The 25,431-nt window shown below is 45.4% G+C and overlaps 1 protein-coding gene across 10 annotated transcripts in view; it reads left to right on the top strand.

Moving 5' to 3' along the window:
* The first annotated feature begins 3,194 nt into the window (after positions 1–3,194).
* Positions 3,195–25,431, top strand: part of RYR1 (ryanodine receptor 1) — a 375,187-nt gene continuing 352,950 nt past the window's right edge. For all 10 annotated transcript variants that reach the window (XM_068250552.1, XM_068250553.1, XM_068250548.1 and 7 more), the window contains exon 1: positions 3,195–3,389. In XM_068250552.1, the coding sequence (XP_068106653.1) occupies positions 3,342–3,389 (48 nt within the window). In that variant the 5' untranslated portion in view covers positions 3,195–3,341. The remainder of the gene's footprint in view (positions 3,390–25,431) is intronic.

Genomic DNA, 25,431 nt, shown 5'->3' with positions numbered 1-25,431 from the left:
TCAATGGGGTGGTGCACACCAGAGCGGGAGGCATTTTGCAGAAACGCATACTCCCGGGCTGCTGCAGATTTTGGATTGCGGATGCGTTTCTGCCTCAATGTTAAGTTTAGGAAAAACGCAAACCGCTCTGAAAAACGGCACTTCAGAGCGGTTTGCCAGGCGTTTTTTGTTACAGTAGCTGTTCAGTAACAGCTTTACTGTAACAATACATGAAATCTACTACACCAAAAACACTTCACAAAACCGCAAAACGCTAGCTGAAACGCTACAGAAAAAGAAGAAAAAGCGTTTCAAAATCTGCTAGCATTTTGCGGATCTGCTAGCGGTTTTTGGTGTGCACCAGGCCTATGTGAACATCTTTGGTTACCCACAGTGCACCGCTACTGAATATGCAAATTATCTCCTGATGCCCCTGTAAGCCAGGATAGCTTTCAGAGCAGCTGGTGTATAGCAAGCCTATAGGTTCAAATTTTACACAGCCACATCAACCCCACATGCAGACTGCCTGTTTCAGACTTTTGGTCCTCCTCAGTGCATGGCAGGGATTGATATGGCTCTATGGGATAGGGCTTCTTGGTCTCTTTTAGTCCCCTATACTCGTGGTTTTGGGCTTACCCCAAGCTGCTTGGTTACTCTGTTGGACTGGTCCAAGCCCTATCCCATACAGCCATACCAATCCCTGCCATGTTCTGATGAGGACTAAAAGTCCAAAACAGGCAGTCTGCATGTGGGGTTGGTGTGGCTCTGTAAAATTTGAAGCTATATGCTTGCTAGACACCAGTGGTTCTGCATGCAAGCCTGGATTTCAGGGGCATAAAGAGATAATTTGAATATTCAGTAGCGGTGCATTGTGGGTAACAGGCCGTCAAAATGTGAAATTTGATTCTGTGGGAACAAGTGAAGAACATTTTATTTATTTATTTATTTTTTTTTTTTTTTGAAGAGACCCTGAGGGGGGAAAATTTGATTTTTAAAAATTTCAAAGAAAAAAATGATTTTAAACTAAGAAAATGACATTTTGCTGTGGTACACTATAGTATATAGCGAGTTCTGAATACACATTTTATGCATTTTAAAGCAAACCTGTGATCCAGCGCTGGGACAGAATGAGACACAAAGGGGGGCAGAGCGGTACAGTGGAGACGGAGGAGGGCACAGGGGGGACAGGAGTGACACAGTGGAGGGGTAGAAGAGGTACAGGGGACAGAGGTGGCAGTGTTTTGACTTATGGAAAGATTCAGGTTAAGAATTGAACCTACAGCCCCCATCTCATTCGTTAAAGGGACTCCGAGCAGTGCAGAAACTATGGAAAGATGCACATCATTTTAAAGCTCTCTTTCTCCTCTTTCCAATGATACATAAACCACCACCCTACGTCTTTTAGTTTTCGCTATTTTCGCGATTGAAATTGCCGCGGCCACGATTTCGATCGCGAAAATAGAGAAAACTAAAAGGCGTAGGGCAACGATGTAGGTGTCGTCAGAAAGAGCAGAAAGAGGAGAAAGAGAGCTTTAAAATGATATCCATCTTTCCATAGTTATATTGTATTACACAGGGCGACTTTTTGTCAAAGTCAGCAGCTGCATTCAGCAGAATGGAGCTGCTGACACTGGGGAAAGTGTCGTCCTGTGTAATACAATATAACTATGGCTTGATGGATATCATTTTAAAGCTCTCTTTCTCCTCTTTCTGACGACACCTACATCGTTGCCCTACGACGTAGGGTGGTGGTTTATATATCATTGGAAAGAGGAGAAAGAGAGCTTTAAAATGATATGCATCTCTCCATAGTTTCTGCACTGCTCGGAGTCCCTTTAACGTAGGACTATCCGTATATAAAGTAAATCTGAAATGAAAAGAAAAAAAAAAATTTAACTTGGGGCTTCTTGCAGCCCCCTTCGGTCATCCTGTGCTTGCACCTTCCTTCCACGACCCTCCGGCTACCTGTGGTGACCCCCTGAAAGCTGGCTGGCCATGCTCCTCCTCATCGCATCCCCATGCACGGCAGTGTTCTGCGCATGCACAGTATGGGAAAATCACTACTGAGCATCTGTGGAACACACCTGGCAGCGGGAGTGCGATCAGGGTGTGCACAGCTCAGGGCAATGCATGCGCAATAGCCCCTGACTGGTCTCAACCGCCCAGTTTTCAGGGGGTCGCCGCTGGAGGGTTTCGGAAGGACGACGTAGGCACAGGACGATTTCAGGGGGCTGCAGGAAACCCCAGGTAAGTTAAACAGTTTGGATTTTTTCACTTTAGATTTCCTTTATATACAGGTTGTCCCCGGTTAATGAATATTAGGGACTGTAGGTTCAAGCTCCAGTTAAGTTAAACATTTTTTTTGTTTTTTTTTTTTTGTTTAGGCTTAAAGTGGACCTGAACTCTTTCACAGGACAGAAGGAAAACCGAGAGAAATGCAGCCTGTTTAATTCCCCCTTATTTGTGCCTAATCACAAGTTGTAATTTGATCTCTCCCCAGTGTCACATGACTGCCATGGCAGAGGTGGTAGATAAGCTCATTTGAAAGCACAGGCTTTTATCAAGATGTCTGCTTCCATGAATCAAGAAGTAGAAACCGTGCAGATTTATTTTAGGATTTGTATCAGCTGTAACAAATGTTTTTAGTTTAAAGGTTATTAGGCTGTTGTGTATCTTTTAGAGCAGAGAGGACATTCTGAGTTCAGGTCCACTTTAAATAACACTTTATTATTAAAATCTCTCATCTGTAGAAACCTTGTAAGAGGGATGAATGGCACCCCAGATTGGCTGGGTTGACACGCTTGCCCTAGAGGCACTACAAGAAGCAGCAGTGCAGCATGCTATAACCCATAACATCCATAGATTTTTTAAACAGGGATATAGTATTAAGGACTTATTACACTGGACTTAATACACTCTTTACTCGTTGCCTTTTTCAGAAGCTGGATAATTACTTATTCTCTTGTTACGTCTCCCTCTCTCCCACAGGTCTTCTATTCATTATTTTCTCCTCTCTCCGTGGTGATCATCACTTCGAGCTCCCTGTCTTCCTAGATTCTAGCTCCTGTGCTTTGCGTGTACAGCTGTGTCCTTCCTTTTTTGTTTTGGCTTCCCCCCCACTGGACAATTTGGCTGGTTCTAACCCAGCTCTCACCAATCAGTGAGCAGAGGAGGGGTGCACAGGAGAAGCTGTCAGTATCTCTCTAGGTCTGTGCGTTTTTTACCATCTCTCCACACAGAGAGAGGGGAGTACAGCAACCTCTCTCTCTCCCCCTTCATACAACACGGATTACCGTTCGGTCAGCGACTCAAGTCACCCACGGGAACCATCCTGAAGCCAAAAGGAAGGTACCTAGAGCATCATGGCCGAAGGAGGAGAGAGTGAGGACGAAATCCAGTTCCTCAGGACGGTAAGTGCAATAAGGCACTCTTCTCTGCTTCTGTAGAAATTCATGAGAATGACACTTGCTTGAGAAGTGTCTCTGTTCTATTGGTTTGTATTTGTGAGAGTTTCTTTTTCTATATTTCAAGTTGATGCTTCCAGAATGGGAGAGGTTAATGCATTAGAGGAGGGAGATCCAGGCTATCCTGGGGTCAGACACCTGTTGGACTCCCATCATGACTGTGACAAGCTGTAGAGGCATGGGGGGGTTGTTTCCCTAGAGAATGTGTGACTGACAGGGACGGAAAGGGAAACATAGCTGGGATGTGAGTCTCTTAAACTACTTTAAGGAACAGAGTTGGGAGGGGGAGTGTCGGTGTCGTGTAGCAGTGAGAGAGTTAAATATCACAGTATGGCCAAATGGCCTCTACTTAAAATGACTGAAGGCTTATCATTTCAGTCAGTTCATCCTGCTGTTCTTTCATAAAGAATTGCATGAAAAATATTGAAACCAACTAAAATAACCCTTTTTTTTTTTTTAATGCTTACTCGTTGGTCAATTCTTTGTATACACAGAGGGATCTCAGAGAATCCCTCAGCCTTGCCACTCACATCCATCCATCCATCCATCCATCCTACAAACCTATATGACTACCCCATTTGTCATACGAGTTTACATTCCCCCGCCCAAAGTCTACTGTTCAAGTTTTTATTGTTTCACTGTCCCTTCTCAATGACGCATTCATTGATGTATGCCAGAAATAAAATATATGAACTATTGACACTTGTAATCTCGTTTCTGCTCTCAAAAGCCATTTTCTGCTAGGAAAGTGTTTTATGGTTGCAATTCCTTATCAGTGAGGGTGACGCTATAGTCCGAACTCGTCCCAACCACTTGCATGCCTGATTTTTAACTCTTTAGGCAGAGAAAGGAAGAAAAAAAAGGAACACAGCATAATTATGCGTGCTTGGCATTGATAAATATTGTTGAACTTTAAAGTTTTTGAAGTATGTTATCGTTTCAGAAGCTTGCAACGTCATAGATTTTGTCATATTATTTTGTTTGTATGTACAGATTTGACGTTATCAACAATATGTGTAAAAGGGTGTTTCTGCAGGAGTGGTTAGGGTCAGGCACCACCCAGGGAGCGGTTAGGCAACATGAAAGGGGGGGGGGGGGGTGTTAGGGTTAGGCACCACCAGGGGAGGGTTCTGTGAGTAGGGTTGGGTTAAGCTGTATTGTTGAATTACGTTAAGATATTTAACGTTAATATATTTTCGTTATCTCCAGTCTGTTTTAAAACTGTATTTATCGTTGTCCAATTCCGTTATCGATGTTTGTTATTGAGATTTCGTTATCCAGCTGGGCCCTTTATTCCTGGTATCCTCTTTTCATGCATGCCCAATTGCCCCCTTTCCCCCCATAATCATACAATAGAATAGAAGGGCATCAGCACAATATGGTTGACAGTATGAAAACTATCTAAAGATCTCAAATCTAATTTTATTGAAAATGCAGTGTGTGTGTGTATATATGTATGTATATGTATGTGTATATATATATATATATATATATATATATATATATATATATATATATATATATATATATATATATATATATATGTATATATATATATATGTGTGTGTGTGTGTATATTATATTATACAATCTCATACAGATCCAACCTGAGAGCAAACTGTAAGAGGAGCCCAACCAATTTTTGAAATGCTGGCCAGTAATGCTGACTCCACTTAACACAATCCTGTCTCAGAATATTTTACTGCACAATTTCTGGTATGTTCAGTGATTCTATGATTTTGGTATTTTTATACTAATTTAGTATCCTGTACATTCCCTTATAAGTAGTAAAATCAGTGATCTGCTGTGTGCTGTGTTGCATCGGTTAAGAAAAATGTGATGATGGTCCGGAGATCTGAACTGTGTGAAGGGCTGGCTAAGCAAAGCACGTTACTAATGCCATCAATCTACACGTTTTATTTAGATGATGTAGGGCTGCATAACTCTTCATTTTGTTATATAATTTTTTTTTTATTTTAAAAACATGGTTGTACATGTCACATTTTTATTTTTGGAATCCCCGGCTGTGACCATATGTTTGTTGTGTTAAATTTAAATTTAGATGATGTCTCTCCTCGCATTCTCATATTATCTATATAATAACTCCTCTGCATCTCTCAAGCAAAAAGAGGGAAAAATAAATGTATAAGGAATATAAAACTTAAGTAAAATAGGGAGTGGCGTCCCTATCTATAATCCAGCACCTGGCAATTTAAATATTACTATAGTGAAGATGTGTGAGTGTACAGTATATGTGTAGTTTTTTGTTGGTGGATAAAAAAGTGTTTTATTAATAAAGTGAGAGGAAAGATAAATTTACTTGATCAGGGCCCTTCCCCCCCCCCCCTCCTCCTCCCCCCACCCCACCTTCTCTACATCTGCACAGCACTCCTTTCCCAGTGCAAGCAAATAAATAAATCATACAAATTAAACTCCCCAAAATTCAATAACTTTTTTTTTTCTGTGTGCGTTTGTGCTAGCTGCTGGAAATCTAAGGAAAGAAAAGGTTGGCGAAAGATACTGGCTTGGATTTACTTCATAGGAGCCTATAGGCACAGATCTCCTGGCACCTAAGACTTTTACCTCCATGAACCTACAAACACCTCCCGAACTACACCGCAAGTGTGCTGGCTGTCCCAGCTGTCATTTCTCCCTTACTTCCCTTGCCTGTCGGGTAGTTACAGGTGCCTCTTAATATTGAGGGTACTCCTGGTTACCTAATAGCTAGAGGTGCTTGTGACTAAAGGGAGGTGCCTGTGACTAAAGGGAGATCTTGTCAGTGGAATGCCGAGAGCCGGGCAAGTAACCTCTCATTTACTATCTCATCAGGACTCTGCATAGGGAAGGAGGGAGAGAGGCACTTGGGGAGGGGAGTGAGCTGCCTTAACATCATCAGGCGCCTGTAGGCATGTGCCTACAGTGCCTTATGGAAAATCTGGCCTTTGAAAGATAAAGAACTCGTGATTTGATTTATGGACTTTTTTTCTAATAGAGTTTTCTCAGCTGTACCCTTAATGACAATGCAGTTCTGATAAATCCTGGATTCGTTTTCTCTAGACAAATGTGGAGGATTCCATAACCTACATGCCCCATTAAATATCCACAACTGTCAGATCGACTTGCTTTGATTTACTAGATTGAACTTGGTCAGGTGACCAATAGACTGTCTTGGGCGAGAATCTAGGTTGTGTACAGGAGCCTCTGAGCCCTGACATCACCTAAAGATTCAGCATACTGGATATTTGTGACCTCTGACGCCTAATGCTTTGAAGAAGATCTCCAGTCTTGTAGAACAGAGTTCCCCAACCCTGTCCTCAAGGCCCACCAACAGTGTGGAAATCCACAGAGGTAGTTGATCAGCTTTTCTGCAGCACTAATTACCTCACCTGTGCATGTTTGTGGTTTCCTGCAAACATGCACTGTTGGTGGGCCTTGAGGACAGGGTTGGGGAGCTATGTGTAGAATATCTACCATACATTGTCCTAATGCTCCAATCTTTAGGTTAACAACTTAACGACCGCCCACTGCACAGGGGCGGTCGGAAAGTGGATGCTGCAAGGACCAGCTCATGCCCAGAGGCGGTGGTCCTTATAGGGGCATGGGCGGCGTGATCGCGACATTCGTGACGCGATCGGCCGTGGGGGACTGGCTCCGCCCACCTCGCGCTGTAACCCGCCGGCCATTCGGAAGCGCCGGCGGGTTACTAGCACCCGAATCGCCGCATACAAAGTGTATAATACACTTTGTAATGTACACAAAGTGTATTATACAGGCTGCCTCCTGCCCTGGTGGTCCCAGTGTCCGAGGGACCACCAGGGCAGGCTGCAGCCACCCTAGTCTGCACCAAAGCACACTGATTTCCCCTCCCCTGCCCCCTGATCGCCCACAGCACCCCTCAGACCCCCCCCCCCCCCCCTGCCCACCCCCCAGACCACTGTTTGCACCCAATCACCCCCCTAATCACCCATCAATCACTCCCTGTCACTATCTGTCAACGCTATTTTTTTTTTAATTCCCAAAACTGCCCCCCGCTCCCTCCTGATCACCCCCCCCCCCCCAGACACCCCCCCCCCCCCTGTGTACTGTATGCATCTATCCCCCTGATCACCCATCAATCACCGCCTGTCACTCCCACCCATCAATCAGCCCCTAACCTGCCTCTTGCGGGCAATCTGATCACCCACCCACACCAATAGATCGCCCGCAGATCCGACGTCAGATCACCTCCCAAGTGCAGTGTTTACATCTGTTCTCTACCCTAAACACCCACTAATTACCCATCAATCACCCCCTATCACCACCTGTCACTGTTACCCATCAGATCAGACCCTAATCTGCCCCTTGCGGGCACCCAATCACCCACCTACACGCTCAGATTGCCCTCAGACCCCCCCTTATCAATTTGCCAGTGCAATATTTACATCTGTTCTTCCCTGTAATAACCCACTGATCACCTGTCACTGCCACCCATCAATCACCCCCTGTCACTGCCACCCATCAATCACCCCCTGTCACTGCCACCCATCAATCAGCCCCTAACCTGCCCCTTGCGGGCAATCTGATCACCCACCCACACCAATAGATCGCCCGCAGATCCGACGTCAGATCACCTCCCAAGTGCAGTGTTTACATCTGTTCTCTACCCTAAACACCCACTAATTACCCATCAATCACCCCCTGTCACTGCTACCTATCAGATTAGACCCCTATCTGCCCCTAGGGCACTCAATCACCCGCCCACACCCTCAGAACGCCCTCAGACCCCAGGCCTGATCACCTCGCCAGTGCATTGCTTGCATCTATTCCCCCCTCTAATCACACCTTGAGACACCCATCAATCACCTCCTGTCACCCCCTAGCACACCTACCCATCAGATCAGGCCCTAATTTGCCCCGTGTGGGCTCCTGATCACTCGGCCACACCCTCAGATCCCCCACAGACCCCCTTCCGATCACCTCCCCAGTGCATTGATTGCATCTATTTTCCCCTCTAACCACCCCCTGAGACAACAATAACAATAACAATAATATTTATATAGCGCTTTTCTCCCTGGGGACTCAAAGCGCTGTGACCCTGCATTATGCAGTCTCAAAGGCTCGGGAAAAGAGGTGAGTTTTTAGCCTTTTTTTAAAGCTGTCCAGAGAAGGAGCCTCTCGTACTGATTGTGGAAGTGAGTTCCATAGAGTAGGGGCTGCGTAGGAAAAGGCCCGAGCACCAAATGTTAAGTGTATCCTGGGAATAACCAGCTTCATCTTGTTGGCAGAGCGGAGGGTGCGTGAAGGGGCATAAAGACACCCATCAATCACCTCCTGTCACCCCCGTAGCACTCCTATCCATCAGATCAGGCCCAATAAAACCTGTCATCTAAAAGGCCACCCTGCTTATGACCGGTTCCACAAAATTCGCCCCCTCATAGCCCACCTTTCATTAAAATTTGCAGGTGCTTATACCCCTGAACAGTCATTTTGAGACATTTGGTTTGCAGACTACTCACGGTTTTGGGCCCGTAAAATGCCAGGGCGGTATAGGAACCCCACAAGTGACTCCATTTTAGAAAAAGACACCCCAAGGTATTCTGTTAGGTATATGACAGGTTCATAGAAGATTTTATTTTTTGTCAAAAGTTAGCGGAAATTGATTTTTATTGGTTTTTTTTCACAAAGTGTCATTTTTCACTAACTTGTGACAAAAAATAAAATCTTCTATGAACTCGCCATACACCTAACGGAATACCTTGGGGTGTCTTCTTTCTAAAATGGGGTCACTTGTGGGGTTCCTATACTGCCCTGGCATTTTAGGGCCCTAAACCGTGAGGAGTAGTCTAGAAAACAAATGCCTCAAAATGACCTGTGAATAGGACGCTGGGCCCCTTAGCGCACCTAGGCTGCAAAAAAGTGTCACACGTGGTACCGCCGTACTCAGGAAAAGTAGTATAATGTGTTTTGGGGTGTATTTTTACACATACCCATGCTGGGTGGGAGAAATATCTCTGTAAATGACAATTGTTTGATTTTTTTTTTTTACACACAATTGTCCATTTACAGAGAGATTTCTCCCACCCAGCATGGGTATGTGTAAAAATACACCCCAAAACACATTATACTACTTCTCCTGAGTACAGCAATACCACATGTGTGACACTTTTGTACACCCTAAGTACGCTAAGGGGCCCAAAGTCCAATGAGTACCTTTAGGATTTCACAGGTCATTTTGCGACATTTGGTTTCAAGACTACTTCTCACGGTTTAGGGCCCCTAAAATGCCAGGGCAGTATAGGAACCCCACAAATGACCCCATTCTAGAAAGAAGACACCCAAAGGTATTCCGTTGACACCCACTAGGCCCCAGGCACCTACCTACATTGCCTGGTGAATGATCCTGCTCTGCTGCAGCAGACCTATAAGTGAATGAATTGCATGTTTGGCCGTGCTCCTTGTTTTCGATTTTGTGTTTTGTTGTTTTTCATACTGTCCAGGCACCTATGTACTACGTAATCCACTTATACTGCACATCTTCCAATGACAGCCCTCTGTTCTTGGTAAAAACGCCTCCTCAAAATAGGCTTCCTAGCCAAGATTCAGGAGTGATTTGCAGAGTCATTAAATCTGAGTTGTCCAGTTCTTTTTATTGTTGACGGAGACATCTGATAGATTATCTTTTAATGCTCCCTTTCTACACTAGGGACTAGTGATGGACATTCTAGTTTCTGGAGTCATAAGATCTTTATTTACGCCGCTTGCACACACATCACACCGTGTTGCGGTACTCTCCCCCGCCGCAGTTTGTGGCATTGGGTATTGATTTCAATGATACAGGCCACGCTTACCACGGTGCAATGCGATGTGACAATAGTAGTCTGACCGTTGCAGGCGCTGCAGCACATTGATGAGCGGTACTGCACGCAGCACAACTTTATGGTAGTCAATGGCAACACAAGCAATCTTTATGGATTGTTTCTGTAGCAGTGCAGCGTGCATCCACATACACTGCCAGTCTATAAGTGTGCACGTGACTGAGGGGTCAGATGTTTGAAGTCAATGGCTGCCATGCCAGAGGCGCTAGGCTGAGACATACACTTGTTGCTGTATGTTCCATCCCCTATTGCCTGATGAAGCTGGGCCACACCTGCGAAATGCGTTGCAACAGTTTTTTTGAAGTATATTAATAAATTTAAAACTTTGAAAATTGACAGTTTCATGTCTGCTTTGAGGAGGTAAGTCCACCACTGCCTCCTCAGCAATTTTAAAGTTTTTAGCATATTTTATCCTGCTGGCGCCTCTGTTCAATTCCTGTGATCCATATATCCCTCTTACTTCAGTTGTCCTTTAAGCTATAGAGAAGCAGAACCACCAGAAACCCATTGCCAGTGGGATTTTTAGCAAAACGATCATCCTTTTCGGAAAGATCATTCAGATTGAAAGAAGAAATTGTATTTAATTGATCCACAGCATTAAAGAATTTAAGTTATACTATGCAGGAGAGGCGGGACCAGTTCATGAAGACATGGTACGCCTGGTTTGAGTTTACTGAAACACCACGATAAGCCTCTCTCACATCCACCTAAGCTACTCGGCCTCCCAATAAATTAGAGAGTCCTATATCCCACCTATGATATGCCCTCTTGGCATTCGACTGTTTATTGAAGTGGCACCCAGTACTGGCATAGATCTACTCTCTTCTACTTTTTCTACCTCTTCCCTCATTTCTCTTCTTTTTCCCTCTTTTTCTGTGCATTACTTTTTTTTTCCTTTATGTACAGCACAGATATTCTTTAAATACATTATAAAGATTACTGTGAATGTCTGAGGCACGCTAAATCGAATTTCCTCAGTTCAAATAGGTTCCTACACGCTGCAGAGGAAATGGATACCCGGGTGTATGATCCTCTATGGGCCCGGCTACTCGCTGCACCTTGACCACTAAAACTTGGAACCGTCTTTCCTTCGCAACTACGTTATATATGACCGGAATTATTTTTGGATTACTAATATTTGAGATAGTCGTGTATACGTTAGACTACAGCGCACTTTCTGGCAATATTGGTTGATTGCCAGATACTCCTTTTATTGTTAAATGACTCTTTACTGTTCACATTCTGATTGGCACTATGTGCTCTTTGTCTATACGTGTTTATTGTTTGTAACAAAAACTATTTTGAAAAATAAAAGAAAAGAATTTAAGTTGCGACCGTATCTAAACAGTTGCGAGCAGATATATGAAAATAATCATTTCTTTAAAGATCACTTGAGGTAAGAGGGTTGTGGAGGCCACCATATTTATTTCCTTTTAAACAATGCAGAATGCCTCTAATACTCTTAGTCATAGAACCTGAACAAGCATGCAAGTCAGATATTTCTGACTGAAGTTTGACTGAATTAGCCACATGCTTGTTTCAGGTGTGTGATTCAGACAGTACTGATGCCAAAGATCAGCAAGATGCCAGGCAACTGGTATCGTTTCAAAGGAAATAAATATGGCAGCCTCCACATACCTCTGTCTCCAGCTCCCCTTTAACCCCCCCCCCCCCCCTACCTTGATGCCGATTGGAGTCGGGAAGGTGGCAGTCCCAGGACCATCTAACACAGAAAGGCATCAAGCCCTGGGGTGGGGTTTTACAGGAGATCGGCGTGCCGATCGTGCGCTCCGCTTGAGTGATGGAGCTCTGCTCAGTCATCAGTCTACCAGCGGCGATCACCACTAGCAGACTGTTAGATGGCATAACCGCCGTCTATTTACATTGTACGGCGCTGCGATCTATGGCAGCGCTGTACTGGGGACATTCGTGTCACTCGGCTGTCCCCTGATGAGGCTCACAGAGTGATTAGATCTCATAGTCTGATGCCTATAAGAGCCAATCGCTGTTGGGGGGAGGGGAAAAAAGTTTTCATTTAAAAAAAAAAAAGGGGGGGTGGGAGGAGATCGGTCTGGCTGCTAAGTTGTATCGCTCTGCAGCAAGCTATTAAAGCTGAAAAGCAAAAATGTGTTCTGCTTACATACTTGCTTGTGAAAAGTTCTGAGTACTAATCCACAGGCTGTTGCTATGGTTGCCAACAAACTTATTTTGAATTCTTTACCTGCAAAAGAAAGTTGTAGCCACTGCAGATTTGAATGGGGTGGTATGAAAATAAAATGCCACATAAGTGATAAATGCCTGCATTGAATGGCTTTGGGGCAGTAGATGGAATTAGCCACTTGTACATTTAGGTGCTTGGATGCGAGGCATACATCCAGAACTGCTGGTTTACAGGAATACTTATAGCTTAAAACATTTTTCCCTTGAAACACTGGCACATCTGAATCAAGTCGGTCCTCAGTAACATAACACGGTAGCAGTCCCTGTGATTACAAGGGAGGGGCCAGCAGGGAGGAGGGGTCAAGACTTCTTCCCCACAGGCCCCTCCTCCCTGACAGTCGCTGGGGGAGGGGGAGTTCTGACTGTAGGAAGGGCCCCCTAAATGTTTTGCATGGGTGCCCCTTGAGATGTAGTGACACCCCTGTCAGTGTTTTTATTTTTGGGTCCAGTATATGGTTATATTTACACTGAGGATATATGCCGTATTGCCGTTGCCATGTGTTATTTGCCAATATGTAGTGCGGAATCAGTTAGTGGTAATGCCACCATTGTACCCCATGTCTGCATTTTCTGTGGCATTCCCTGGTTGCTCAACTAGCAATGAGAACAATGAGGAAATGCCAGGTTTAGCTACTAGTGTGGATTGAGCATAAGGCTAGCCACACATGATTTTCCGACTTATTCGATCACCCTCAAATTTGCCGGTCATCTGTTGGCCCTACATACCGGATCGATTGCCCTTCTTTTGAAGCAATTTAAGGCTAAAAAACTCTAATCAAGTTGAAAACTCTCCACACAATGGGAACAGGGCAGGGCAGAACCAGTGGGGGCCCAGTGGGCCATAGTATTGCACTACAATGCTTGCTGTTTGATTAACCACTTGAGGACCACAGTCTTTCTACCCCTTAAGGACCAGAGCCTTTTTTTCCATTCAGACCACTGCAGCTTTCACGGTTTATTGCTCGGTTATACAACCTACTATCTAAATGAATTTTACCTCCTTTTCTTGTCACTAATACAGCTTTCTTTTGGTGCTATTTGATTGCTGCTGCGATTTTTAGTTTTTATTATATTCATCAAAAAATACATGAATTTTGTCAAAATGATTTTTTTAACTTTCTGTGCTGACATTTGTCAAAGTAAAATTCCTGTGTACATTTTTGTCCAAATTTATTGTGCTACATGTCTTTGATAAAAAAAAAAAAAAAAAAAAAAACATTCAGTGTATATTTATTGGTTTGGGTAAAAGTTATAGTGTTTACAAATTATGGTGCAAAAAGTGAATTTTCCCATTTTGAAGCATCTCTGACTTTTCTGAGCACCTGTCATGTTTCATGAGGTGCTAAAATTCCAGGATAGTATTAATACCCCCCAAATGACCCAATTTTGGAAAGAAGACATCCCAAAGTATTCACTGAGAGGCATAGTGAGTTCATAGAAGATATTATTTTCTGTCACAAGTTAGTGGAAAATGACACTTTGAGACAAAAAAAAAAAAAGTTTCCATTTCTGCTAACTTGCGACATAAAAAAAAAATGAAATCTGTTACGGACTCACCATGCCCCTCTCTGAATACCTTGAAGTGTCTACTTTTCAAAATGGGGTCATTTGTGGGGTGTGTTTACTGTCCTGGCATTTTGGGGGGTGCTAAATTGTAAGCACCCCTGTAAAGCCTAAACGTGCTCATTGGACTTTGGGCCCCTTAGCGCACCTAGGCTGCAAAAAAGCGCCACGCGTGGTATTGCCGTACTCAGGAGAAGTAGTATAATGTGTTTATGGGTGTATTTTTACACATACCCATGCTGGGTGGGAGAAATATCTCTGTAAATGACAATGTTTTGATTCTTTTTTTTTTACACACAATTGTCTATTTACAGAGATATTTCTCCCACCTAGCATGGGTATGTGTAAAAATACACCCCAAAACACATTGTACTACTCCCGAGTACGGCGATACCGTTGCACCCTAACTGCGCTAAGGGGCCCAACATCCTAGGAGTACCTTTAGGATTTCTATTATACAATGGAGGGTACAGCGACTGGCACTACGGCGGCACTCAAAATATGTCACAGCTTGCAAAACACAGAGGCATAGATTCCACCAGGTATCCGCACATGTACAGCACAGCGTGCTCAGGATCAAGAAACAAAGATATCAAGCTCATTCACAACATAGATGTATGAAGATCCGGCACTGCTTCTAGCTTTAAAAAGAGCCACACTGCCTCTGAAGACGCTACTGAAGCGAAACGGACGTTAGGCAGGCCGTTCCTACCACCATGCCCCACAGCCTTTACTAACCACAACGGGTATGTGCACCTTGCATGTTTTTACCGCATGAATATTTTTTGATTACCTTGTTGGAAACTTTTTTGCATATTGAAAGAGCCGCTGGCAATAAAGCTCTTTTTAAAGCTAGAAGCAGTGCCGGATCTTCATACATCTATGTTGTGAATGACCTTTAGGATTTCACAGGTCATTTTGAGGCATTTGGTTTCTAGACTACTCACGGTTTAGGGCCCCTAAAATGCCAGGGCAGTATATGAACCCCACAAGTGACCCCATTTTAGAAAGACACCCCAAGGTATTCCGTTAGTAGTATGGTGAGTTTATAGAAGATTAGCAGACATTTTTTTTTTCCACAAAGTGTCATTTGCCACTAACTTGTGACAAAAAAAACTTCTATGAACTCACCATACTACTAACGGAATACCTTGGGGTGTCTTCTGTCTAAAATGGGGTCACTTGTGGGGTTCCTACACTGCCCTGGCATTTTAGGGGCCCTAAACCGTGAGGAGTAGTTTGGAAAGCAAATACCTCAAAATGACCTGTGAATAGGACGTTGGGCCCCTTAGCGCACCTAGACTACAAAAAAGTGTCACATGTGGTATCGCCGTACTCAGGAGAAGTAGTATAATGTGTTTTGGGGTGTATTTTTACACATACCCATGCTAGGTGGGAGAAATATCTCTGTAAATGGACAATTGTGTGTAAAAAAAAATAAAAAAATTGTAATTTACAGAGATATTTCCCCCACCCAGCATGTGTATGTGTAAAAATATACCCCAAAACACATTATACTACTTTTCCTGGGTACGGCGATACCACATGTGACACTTTTTTTGCAGCCTAGGTGCGCTAAGGGGCCCAACGTCCTATTCACAGTGCATTTTGAGGCATTTGGTTTCTAAACTAATCACGGTTTAGGGCCCCTAAAATGCCAGGGCAGTATAGGAACCCCACAAGTGACCCCATTTTAGAAAGACACCCCAAGGTATTCCGTTAGGTGTATGGTGAGTTCATAGGTTTTATTTTTTGTCACAAGTTAGTGGAAAATGACACATTGTGAAAAAAACAATAAAAATCAATTTCCAGTAACTTTTGACAAAAAATAAAATCTTCTATGAACTAGTCATACACCTAACGGAATACCTTGGGTGTCTTTTTTTTTTTTTCTAGAATGGGGTCATTTGTGGGGTTCCTATACTGCCCTGGCATTTTAGGGGCCCAAAACCGTGAGGAGTAGTCTGGAAACCAAATGCCTCAAAATGACTGAGAAATGAAAGATTTTGATGACGGGTGGTCTATGAGGGGGCGAATTTTGTGGAACCGGTCATAAGCAGGGTGGCCTCTTAGATGACCGGTTGTATTGGGCCTGATCTGATTGATAGGAGTGCTAGGGGGGTGACAGTAGGTGATTGATGGGTGTCTCAGGGGGTGATTAGAGCGGAAAATAGATGCAATCAATGCACTGGGGAGGTGATCAGAAGGGGGTCTGAGGGGGATGAGGATTTGGCCGAGTGATCAGGAGCCCACACGGGGCAAATTAGGGCCTGATCTGATGGGTAGGTGTGCTAGGGGGTGACGGGAGGTGATTGATGGGTGTCTCAAGGTGTGATTAGAGGGGAGAATAGATGCAAGCAATGCACTGGCGAGGTGATCAGGGCTGGGGTCTGAGGGCGTTCTGAGCGTGTGGGCTGGTGATTGGGTGCCCTAGGGGCAGATAGGGGTCTGATCTGATGGGTAGCGGTGACAGGGGGTGATTGATGGGTAATTAGTGGATGTTTAGAGGAGAGAACAGATGTAAACAATGCACTTGGGAGGTGATCTGACGTCGAGTCTGCGGGCGATCTGATGGTGTAGGTGATCAGATTGCCTGCAAGGGGCAGGTTAGGGGCTGATTGATGGGTGGCAGTGACAGGGGGTGATTGATGAGTGATTGACAGGTGATCGACAGGTGATTGACAGGTGATCAGTGGGTTATTACAGGGAAGAACAGATGTAAATAATGCACTGGCGAATTGATAAGGGGGGGGGGTCTTAGGGCAATCTGAGCGTGTGGGCGGTTGATTGGGTGCCCACAAGGGGCAGATTAGGGTCTAATCTGATGGGTAACAGTGACAGGTGGTGATAGGGAGTGATTTATGGGTAATTAGTGGGTGTTTAGAGGAGTGAACAGATGTAAACAATGCACTTGGGAGGTGATCTGACATCTGGTCTGCGGGCGATTTGATGGTGTGGGTGGGTGATCAGATTGCCCGCAAGGGGCAGGTTAGGGGCTGATTGATGGGTGACAGTGACAGGGGGTGATTGATGGGTTATTGACAGGTGATCAGGGGGGATAGATGCATACAGTACACGCAGGGTGCAGTTAGGACCTAAACAAAAAATAATAGCGTTGACAGGGAGTGATTGATGGGTGATTAGGGGAGTGATTGGGTGTAAACAGGGGTCTGAGGGGTGGGCAGGGGGGGGGGTCTGAGGGGTGCTGTGGGCGATCAGAGGGAAGGGGGGTGCAGGATCAGTGTGTTTGGTGCAGACTAGGGTGGCTGCAGCCTGCCCTGGTGGTCCCTCGGACACTGGGACCACCAGGGCAGGAGGCAGCCTGTATAATACACTTTGTATACATTACAAAGTGTATTATACACTTTGTATGCGGCGATCGTGGGGTTAACAACCCGCCGGCGCTTCCGAACGGCCGGCGGGTGGGCGGAGCCAGTTGCCGGGGGAAGCGCGTGTCACCAGTGACGCGATCGCTCCTCGGGCATGCCGAAAGGACGCAACGCCGATGGGCGTATTGCGGTCTTTTCGGCATCCACTTTGCCGCCGCCCTTCGGCTGTGGGCGGTCGGCAAGTGGTTAACGCTGCGTTATTTCTGCTCTTGTCTATCAAGACCGAGCATGCTGTGTAGAGAAGAATTCAATCGCTATCCAATTAAATTCCATTCAGGGATTGGTCGGTTTGGCATAACGGTCATAATGGATCCATGTATGGCCAGAACTGTAGTGAAAATAACATAATGAATAAAACTGCTTGTATTTTACACTGTTCACATATAATTTATTTACGCAGTGTTTGCCTATTGTAAAATTTTTCCTCACACTGATTTACTGTACATTCTGAAATCAACCACAGGTGGCCACATCCTTAGGCTTGTCAGGTGATCTCTGCGGTATGTTTTTGCCTTCTTAAAACAGAAGGTATTTGTGATTATTCAGGTTGGAGTAAGCATATGATGTCTCCCATGATGCATTACTACTGGATATGCAAATCATCTTTGTTGTCCCTGATAGCTGGACGCCTCCAGAACCGCTGGAATGTGGACACACCTTCAGAGCCGCTGGAATGCAATGATGTGTCAGCTTGTTAATATTAGAGCCAAACTAATCCAACATGCATACAGACTGTTTTGGAATTGGTTCTATTAAGCCATCAGGGACAAAACAAAGGGATTATTTGCATATTCAGCAGTGATGCATTGTGGGACAAGTCAAATGCTTACTCCAACCTGAATAATCGCAAATACCTTCTGTTTGAGGAAGGCTAAATTCTGGTTTATATAGATTTTTAGTAAGGAGGCTTTTTGGTCCTTTTTTAGCCCCTTGCGCTCTCCTAGGATTTGCTGTGCAATCTGTAACTCTGGGTGTAGTCCTACCCCCGTAGAGACCTATTAACTCTGAAACAGTTTGTATACCTGTTGGATTAGTTTGGCTCTGTAGTTTTAACAAGCTGACACATCATTGTATTCCAGCGGTTATTATTTTTTATTTTTTTTTATTTAGTATTTATATAGCGCTGACATATTACGCAGCGCTGTACAGTGTGTATGTGTGTGTATATATATATATATATATATATATATATATATATATATATATATATATATATATATATATATATATATATATATATATATATATATATCTTGTCACTAACTGTCCCTCAAAGGAGCTCACAATCTAATCCCTACCATTGCCATATGTCTATATTATGTAGTGTAAGTACTGTAGTCTAGGGCCAATTTTAGGGGGAGCCAATTAACTTATCTGTATGTTTTTGGAATGTGGGAGGAAACCGGAGTGCCCGGAGGAAACCCACGCAGACACAGAGAGAACATACAAACTCTTTGCAGATAGCGCCCTGGCTGGGATTCGAACCAGGGAACCAGCGCTGCAAGGCGAGAGCGCTAACCACTACGCCACCGTGCTGCCCACTACGCCACCGTGCTGCACCGGTTCTGGAATGATTTACATATTTGGCAGTGATGCATTGTGGGACACCTCAAATGTTCACCCCAACCCGAATAGTCACATATACCTTCTCTTTTAAGAAGGCAAAAATTTAATTTCTGTGCACAGAGAGAGATACTGCTTGCTTGGCAATTGGAGACAGCCGTTGTTTCCCACAATGCAGCGGGGTTCACAGACAGGAAACGGTCAGGGTCATGGCACCATAAGACGGGTTTCACCACAATATCAGCCATACAGATGTCACGGATGATCTATTCGAGAAAAGATAAATATTTCTCGTGGGAAAGGGCATACCGGCTACCAATTAGGATGAAGTTCAATCCTGGTTAATGTTCCCCTTCAATAAAGCAAAGTTACATTAAGAAATTGTTTGTGAGCTGCCTGACACATTTGTGTTATGTAAATGTCTGGAACCTTCCCTGTCTACTGTATGCGACTCTTTGATGCATGCTGCCAATCTCTTCTGGTCAGACCCTCATCAGTCCGGCTGTTCCTTCCAAGCCTGTTTACAATCTCCTCCTCCGTGCTGTCAGCAGAAGAGGAGACCATTTCACCTGATCTATAAAAAGACAAGAGAGAAGACGTGGCCTAAATTATACACCGCTTGTAGAAAGAGCAGGAAGCCTCCCTCAGAGCCTTTGTAAATCTCCCTTTTATGCTATGTACACAAATCGCAACACACTTCCCTTGTATAACCTAATCCCACCACCTCTCATTATAAACACTGAGTAATCCTCCTAGACCTGCAGCTACAGTCTAAAGAAATTATTTTTTCTCAGTATAGAAATTTTGAATTATTAACCCTGTCAAGTAGTTTATCTGAAGGTAAACTGAGGTGAAAGGAATAATACTTCTGGTTTTGTAGTTCCTTTCATCTGAAAACATGCTACAGTATATCATTGCAAATAAGCAGATGCTTTGACAACTAAACGTTGGATCTAAATTGGCTTATCGGAGGGTGATATTCCGTGGGTGATAAGTGTGCGCTCCCTTAAGCAGAGTTGGTGTTGGGAGTGTGTAGCAGCATCCACACGTCTACCCAGCAATTTCCAAACTGACATGACAGTGAGTTTTGGGCTCTACTGACCAGTTCAGAAGCTGCCGGGGAGACGCAGGGACCAGAGCTTGAGCAGAGAGGTAGGTATACATGTTGCAGCATGCTCCAAGCATGCACTCTGCACCCAATGCCATGCTCCGAATGCTCTGCATGAAGGGCTATGATGACACATTGGGTGGTCAATCCAAATAAGAAGTATGTTTTTTCCAGAGTAAAATGAGCAGTAAATTACTTTTATCCTATGTTGTTGTCCCTTACAGTAAGTAGTAGAAATCTGTCATTACCGACAGGTTTTGGACTAGCCCATCTCCTCATGGGGGATTCTTATGGTTTTGTTTAGTTTCACTTAACTAATGACAGTTGATCTGTCCAACTGCCAAGAAAAAGTGTACAGTGAGCAGGGAGGCTGGCCGGCATCATTGTATAAATCCTTTTCAGGCAATGCCTTTATAAAGAGTAAAAGCTTTGCTGAGACTCCCCCCAAAAAAGATGGACTAGTTCAAAACCTGTCGGTTCTGTCAGATTTCTACTACCTACTGTAAGTGACAACAACATAGGAGAAAAGTCATTTATGGCTCATTTTACTCTTGAAGAAACATACTTCTTATTTGTCTATGCTTAAATACATTTTAAATTTTACGACTTTCGTGATAGTGGTCCTTTTTTATTTATTTATTTATTTATTATTATTTTTTCAATTATCTTTTTCATTTTCAGAAAAAAAAGACATAGGAAAAACATATCAACATGAAAAGTACAACAGCAATTATGCTATTAAAACATCAGTAAAGGAGCAACAGCGGTAGTGCTAAAGTAACATATAATATACATACTATCTATCTTTTAAATATTAACAAGTCAAATAGGTTGTATGCTTTATCCAGAGGCCTTCCATGTGCCTTCCTATTTAAGGCCTTCCATGTGGACCAGGGATCCCAAACTGCATCAAACTGGGAGGTGGATTCCTGTATTGTTGAAGTGATTTCCTCCAGCACATACCGGTATATATTGTATTTTGTTTATCAGCACGTCCCTGGAAGGTGGGAGAGACTTCTAATTATTGGCCAGAAATGCTTTAGCAGCATTGCAAATTTGTCCCAGAAGTTTGTTCTGATGTTTGGAAAGTTGAGGGTGGGACCTATGGAATAATGCTGTCCATGGGTCTGGGTGCACATGTATTTTGAACACCTCTGATACAAGCCTGTAACACATGATAGTGGTCCTTTTAATAGTCAAACCTCCAACACAACGGCCAAGCCAGTAGAATGCTTGGTCAGGACATCTCTCATATTTTCTTTTTCTCAAAGTTTAAGGTTAAGGACACTTTTTTTTTTTTTTTTCGATGCCAGTGAGTGGTAACTCCTCTTCAGCATCACAGTCGAAGGAAAGATCCAAACACAGACTTGATCAGGAACTTGTGTCAATTTATTATCTCATAACACCCACGTCAATGCATCTGACCGTCACAGCTGACGATCATTTCGAGGCCAGTAAGGTACCCTTTGTCAAGGCATAGGGAAAACAAACCTGTACACCACAAGTGCAAAAAAGCCTCCATAGATCACCCCATCATCAATTTACCGTTAACTCCACCCTCAGCGTGTGGACATGACACCCACAATCAGAAATCTGTTAAACATAGTAAATCGCATTTGGGCATAAGACCCTTCACTCAAAGTAGCATATCTGCTGTGAATCCATCTGTGCCGTCCAGCATGCAGCCATTGCTCATCGTAGCGCGTCCCACGGTTTGGAGGGGGCGTGGCTGGGATGCTTGTATCTCTAGGGTGGGCGGCCAATCAGGTTACTCACACCCATAATGGATAAGCCAACACGAATCTCATTGTTGGGGTGGAGTGTGTGCGCTAATAGTAGCCTTCACCTTACATAGCTATGTATGAAACCTGAAGTGAATTTCTCACTTCAAAATTGCTTGAAAAGAAAAACCTCAAGTGTCATTCAGCTCTGACGCTTTAGTAAAGTAGACTTGCCAGATGCATGCATACACAATGCACTCATGTTAGATGGCTAGAGAGATAACATGTATATTGCGCAAATTTGGACAGAGGCGCCAGGCAGGTTAAAATGATCTAAAAACAACTAAAAAGGAGGAGTACAGGTGGACTTACCTCCTGAAATGATGGACAATTGAGATTGTTCAAATCGCAAATAACAATTTATTTTGGCACTCCGCAATGCGTTTCGCAGGTATAACCCGCTTCATCAGGCAAGTAGTGCAAGCTACAAATCAAGCATACAAACCATAAACAATATACAATAAACAAAACACGACCCTAAGAGCTTGCCATCATAATACAAAAAGCAAAAATGACATATGTCTGTCACAGAAGGGGCGATCTGCTGTGACAGGAGACGTGTAAACACCAATTGTTAGACTTACTGCACTATATTAGGCTCTCGGTTTTTCTTTTTGTTTCAAGTGCAACATGTATATTGCGTTTACAATTGCATATGGCTCAGTTGTGATGGCAGATGTAATGCTGTACCAGCAGGTCCTGTATCCTCCTGAGATCATTAAGCCCCCCATCGCGTGTGGCCAGGGCCGGATTTAGGGAAAGGCACCCGAGGCTGGTTCCTAGGGCGCCAGAATGTTTGGGGCGGGTGGGGAGCCGCCTCTGCCATTTCCTATCCCCACAGTTTCCACAGACCGTTCACAGTTTCAACCACAGCCGCCCGCTGTGCACACTGCTGCCTGTCCGTGTGTGTTTGCAGCCAGCGGGCGGCTACAGAGAGGAGTCTGGGGAGGAGTGGCAGCGCTGTTACAGTGGCCAGTCAGTCTGCAAGGAGGGACACAGCAGCTGCGCCTGCACGGAGATCTCTCACGCCGCTGGGGCTACACAGATAGCAAGCCAGAAACCCCCCGGGCTCAGTCAGGCAGAGAGATCTCCGTGCACAAATCCGCAGGGCCACAGCAGCTGTTTGTCCTTCTCACCTCCCTTCCGAGTCCCGACACAGCCACACAGGAAATCAGTGGGGAGGAAGTGATCAGCTGCTCGGATGTTGTGTGTGGAGCTCACATGGTGGGAAGAGCCGAGGCAGAGAAGCATGGCTCTGGGTGCAGCTTTCACCATACACAGAGAAGAGAAGAGGCACCTCAGTGCAGGAAGCTGGAGGATCGGATTACTGGCTGGGAATACATCCTGTGACTACTGCAGCAGCTGCCAGCTTGTGAGTTCCTGCTATGCTTGTAGCTTCTGTGACTGCATGCTTGTCCCCCATACCCCTCTAACCTCTGCCCCCAGCACCACTCCATATCATGCTCCCATCATGCCCCCCCTCCCACTCCACAGAGGCACCACTGTTCCCAGCATGCCCCCCAACTCCTTAGAGGCTACACTGTGGTTCAAGCATGCCCACCCCCACTCCATAGAGGCACCACTGCTCCCATCATGCTCCCCCTCCCACTCCACAGAGGCACCACTGTTCCCAGCATGCCCACCCCCACTACATAGAGGCTCCAGTGCTCCTATCATGCTCCCCCATACTCCATAGAGGCACTACTGTGCCCAGAAAGCCCCCCCCCCCCCACTCCACAAAGGCACCACTGCTCCCAGCATGTCCCCCCACTCCACAGAGGCACCAGTCCTCCCAGCATGCCCACTCCACAGAGGCCCCACTGCGTCTAGCATGTCCCCCCTACTCCATAGAGGCACCATTGCTCCCAGCATGCCCCCCTCTCCACTCCAGAGGCACCAGTGCTCCCAGCATACCCACCCCCACTCCACAGAGGCACCACTGCTCCCAGCATGTCCCCCCACTACACAGAGGCACCACTGCTCCCAGCATGTCCCCCCACTCCACAGAGACACCATTGCTCCCAGCATGTCCCCCCCACTCCAGAGGCACCACTGCTCCCAGTATGTCCCCCCACTCCACAGAGGCACCAGTCCTCCCAGCATGCCCACCCCCACTCCATAGAGGCACCACTACTCCCAGCATGCCCCCACTCCATAGAGGCACCAGTGGTTCCAGCATACCCACCCCCACTCCATAGAGGCACCACTGCTCCCAGCATGCCCCCCTCCCCACATCATACAGGCACCAGTGGTTCCAGCATGCCCCCCACTCCATAGCGGCACCACTGCTACCAGCATGTCCACCCCCCCTTGTAGAGGTACCCTTGCACCCAGCATGCTCCTCCTCTCCAAAGAGGTACCACTCCTCCCATCATGCTTCACCCTTCACTCCATAGAGGCACCACTGTGCTCCCCCCCCCCCCAATAGAGGTACTGCAGTTCCAAGCATGCTCCTCCTCCATGTAGTATTGGCATGTCCCCTAGAGCTGACTGGCGTAACCCCCTGGTCTCAATTCACATTGTAGGAGGTCTGGCAGCCAGCTCCGGGGCCCTGGGGGACAACACGATACTATAAGGAGACGGAGGGGCATGCTAGGAACTGTGGTGCCTCTGGAAGGGGAGGAGCATGCTGGGAGCTGTAGTGCCTATGTGGACGGGGGGCCTATGATGAGAACGGTAATGCCTTTATGGAGGGGTAGGGGCATGCTGGGAGTTGTGGTACTTCTATAGAGGAGGGGGCATGCTGGAAGCTAAAGTGTCTCTATAGAGGGGGGCATGCTGGGGGCTGTTTGCAGTTTGCCCCTATGGAGACACTGACCCTGGCTAGACCATTTATTCTTACCCTACCCTGGCAGATACCCCTTAGTAGTGGGGAGCCTCTGGACATTCTCTAGAGCCATACCTCCCTATACCCCACTATTCTAGTGCTGTATCCCTCTCTGGACGAATAGGTATCTTCAGTACACAAGCGAGACCGTATCTGTACTGGGCATGTGCAAATAAGGTCCGCACATGCCCAGCAAAATGAAATGCATGGAGGAAAACAGCTACGTGCCTTAGTTCTACTGGGCATGCACCAAACTCACTTACGCATACCCAGTGTGGACATACTTGTCCTCAGCCACGCTTGCACAATAAAGAAACCTATTCGATCAGAGAGGGACCCACTGCTAAATGGTGGGATATAAGAGGGGGGTTATTGTGTTTTGCATTTGTGTATTGATATGGTTGGGGGGGGGGGGGGCGGCTGGTGGCAATGGGCCTAGGGCGGTAAAAAGTACAAATCCGGCCCTGCGTGTGGCCTACTCTCTTTTCATAACCCAATATGTGCAGACACATTCCCCCCCCCCCCCTTAACAGAAGGGTAATCTGGGAAGGGAGGGCTACCCGGGAAGCATAGGAGGGTAAGATAGTGAATGCTGGTGTTCCCTGGGACTGGTTGTCTAGGAGAGGAGCTTACTTAGCACAGAGAATGGAAGCACCCTGTCCCATCAGTGCCGCACACTGGAC

This window comes from Hyperolius riggenbachi, chromosome 8, assembly GCF_040937935.1.
Source record: "Hyperolius riggenbachi isolate aHypRig1 chromosome 8, aHypRig1.pri, whole genome shotgun sequence".
Taxonomy (NCBI): domain Eukaryota; kingdom Metazoa; phylum Chordata; class Amphibia; order Anura; family Hyperoliidae; genus Hyperolius; species Hyperolius riggenbachi.
This window is presented reverse-complemented; position numbering and strand designations above follow the sequence as displayed.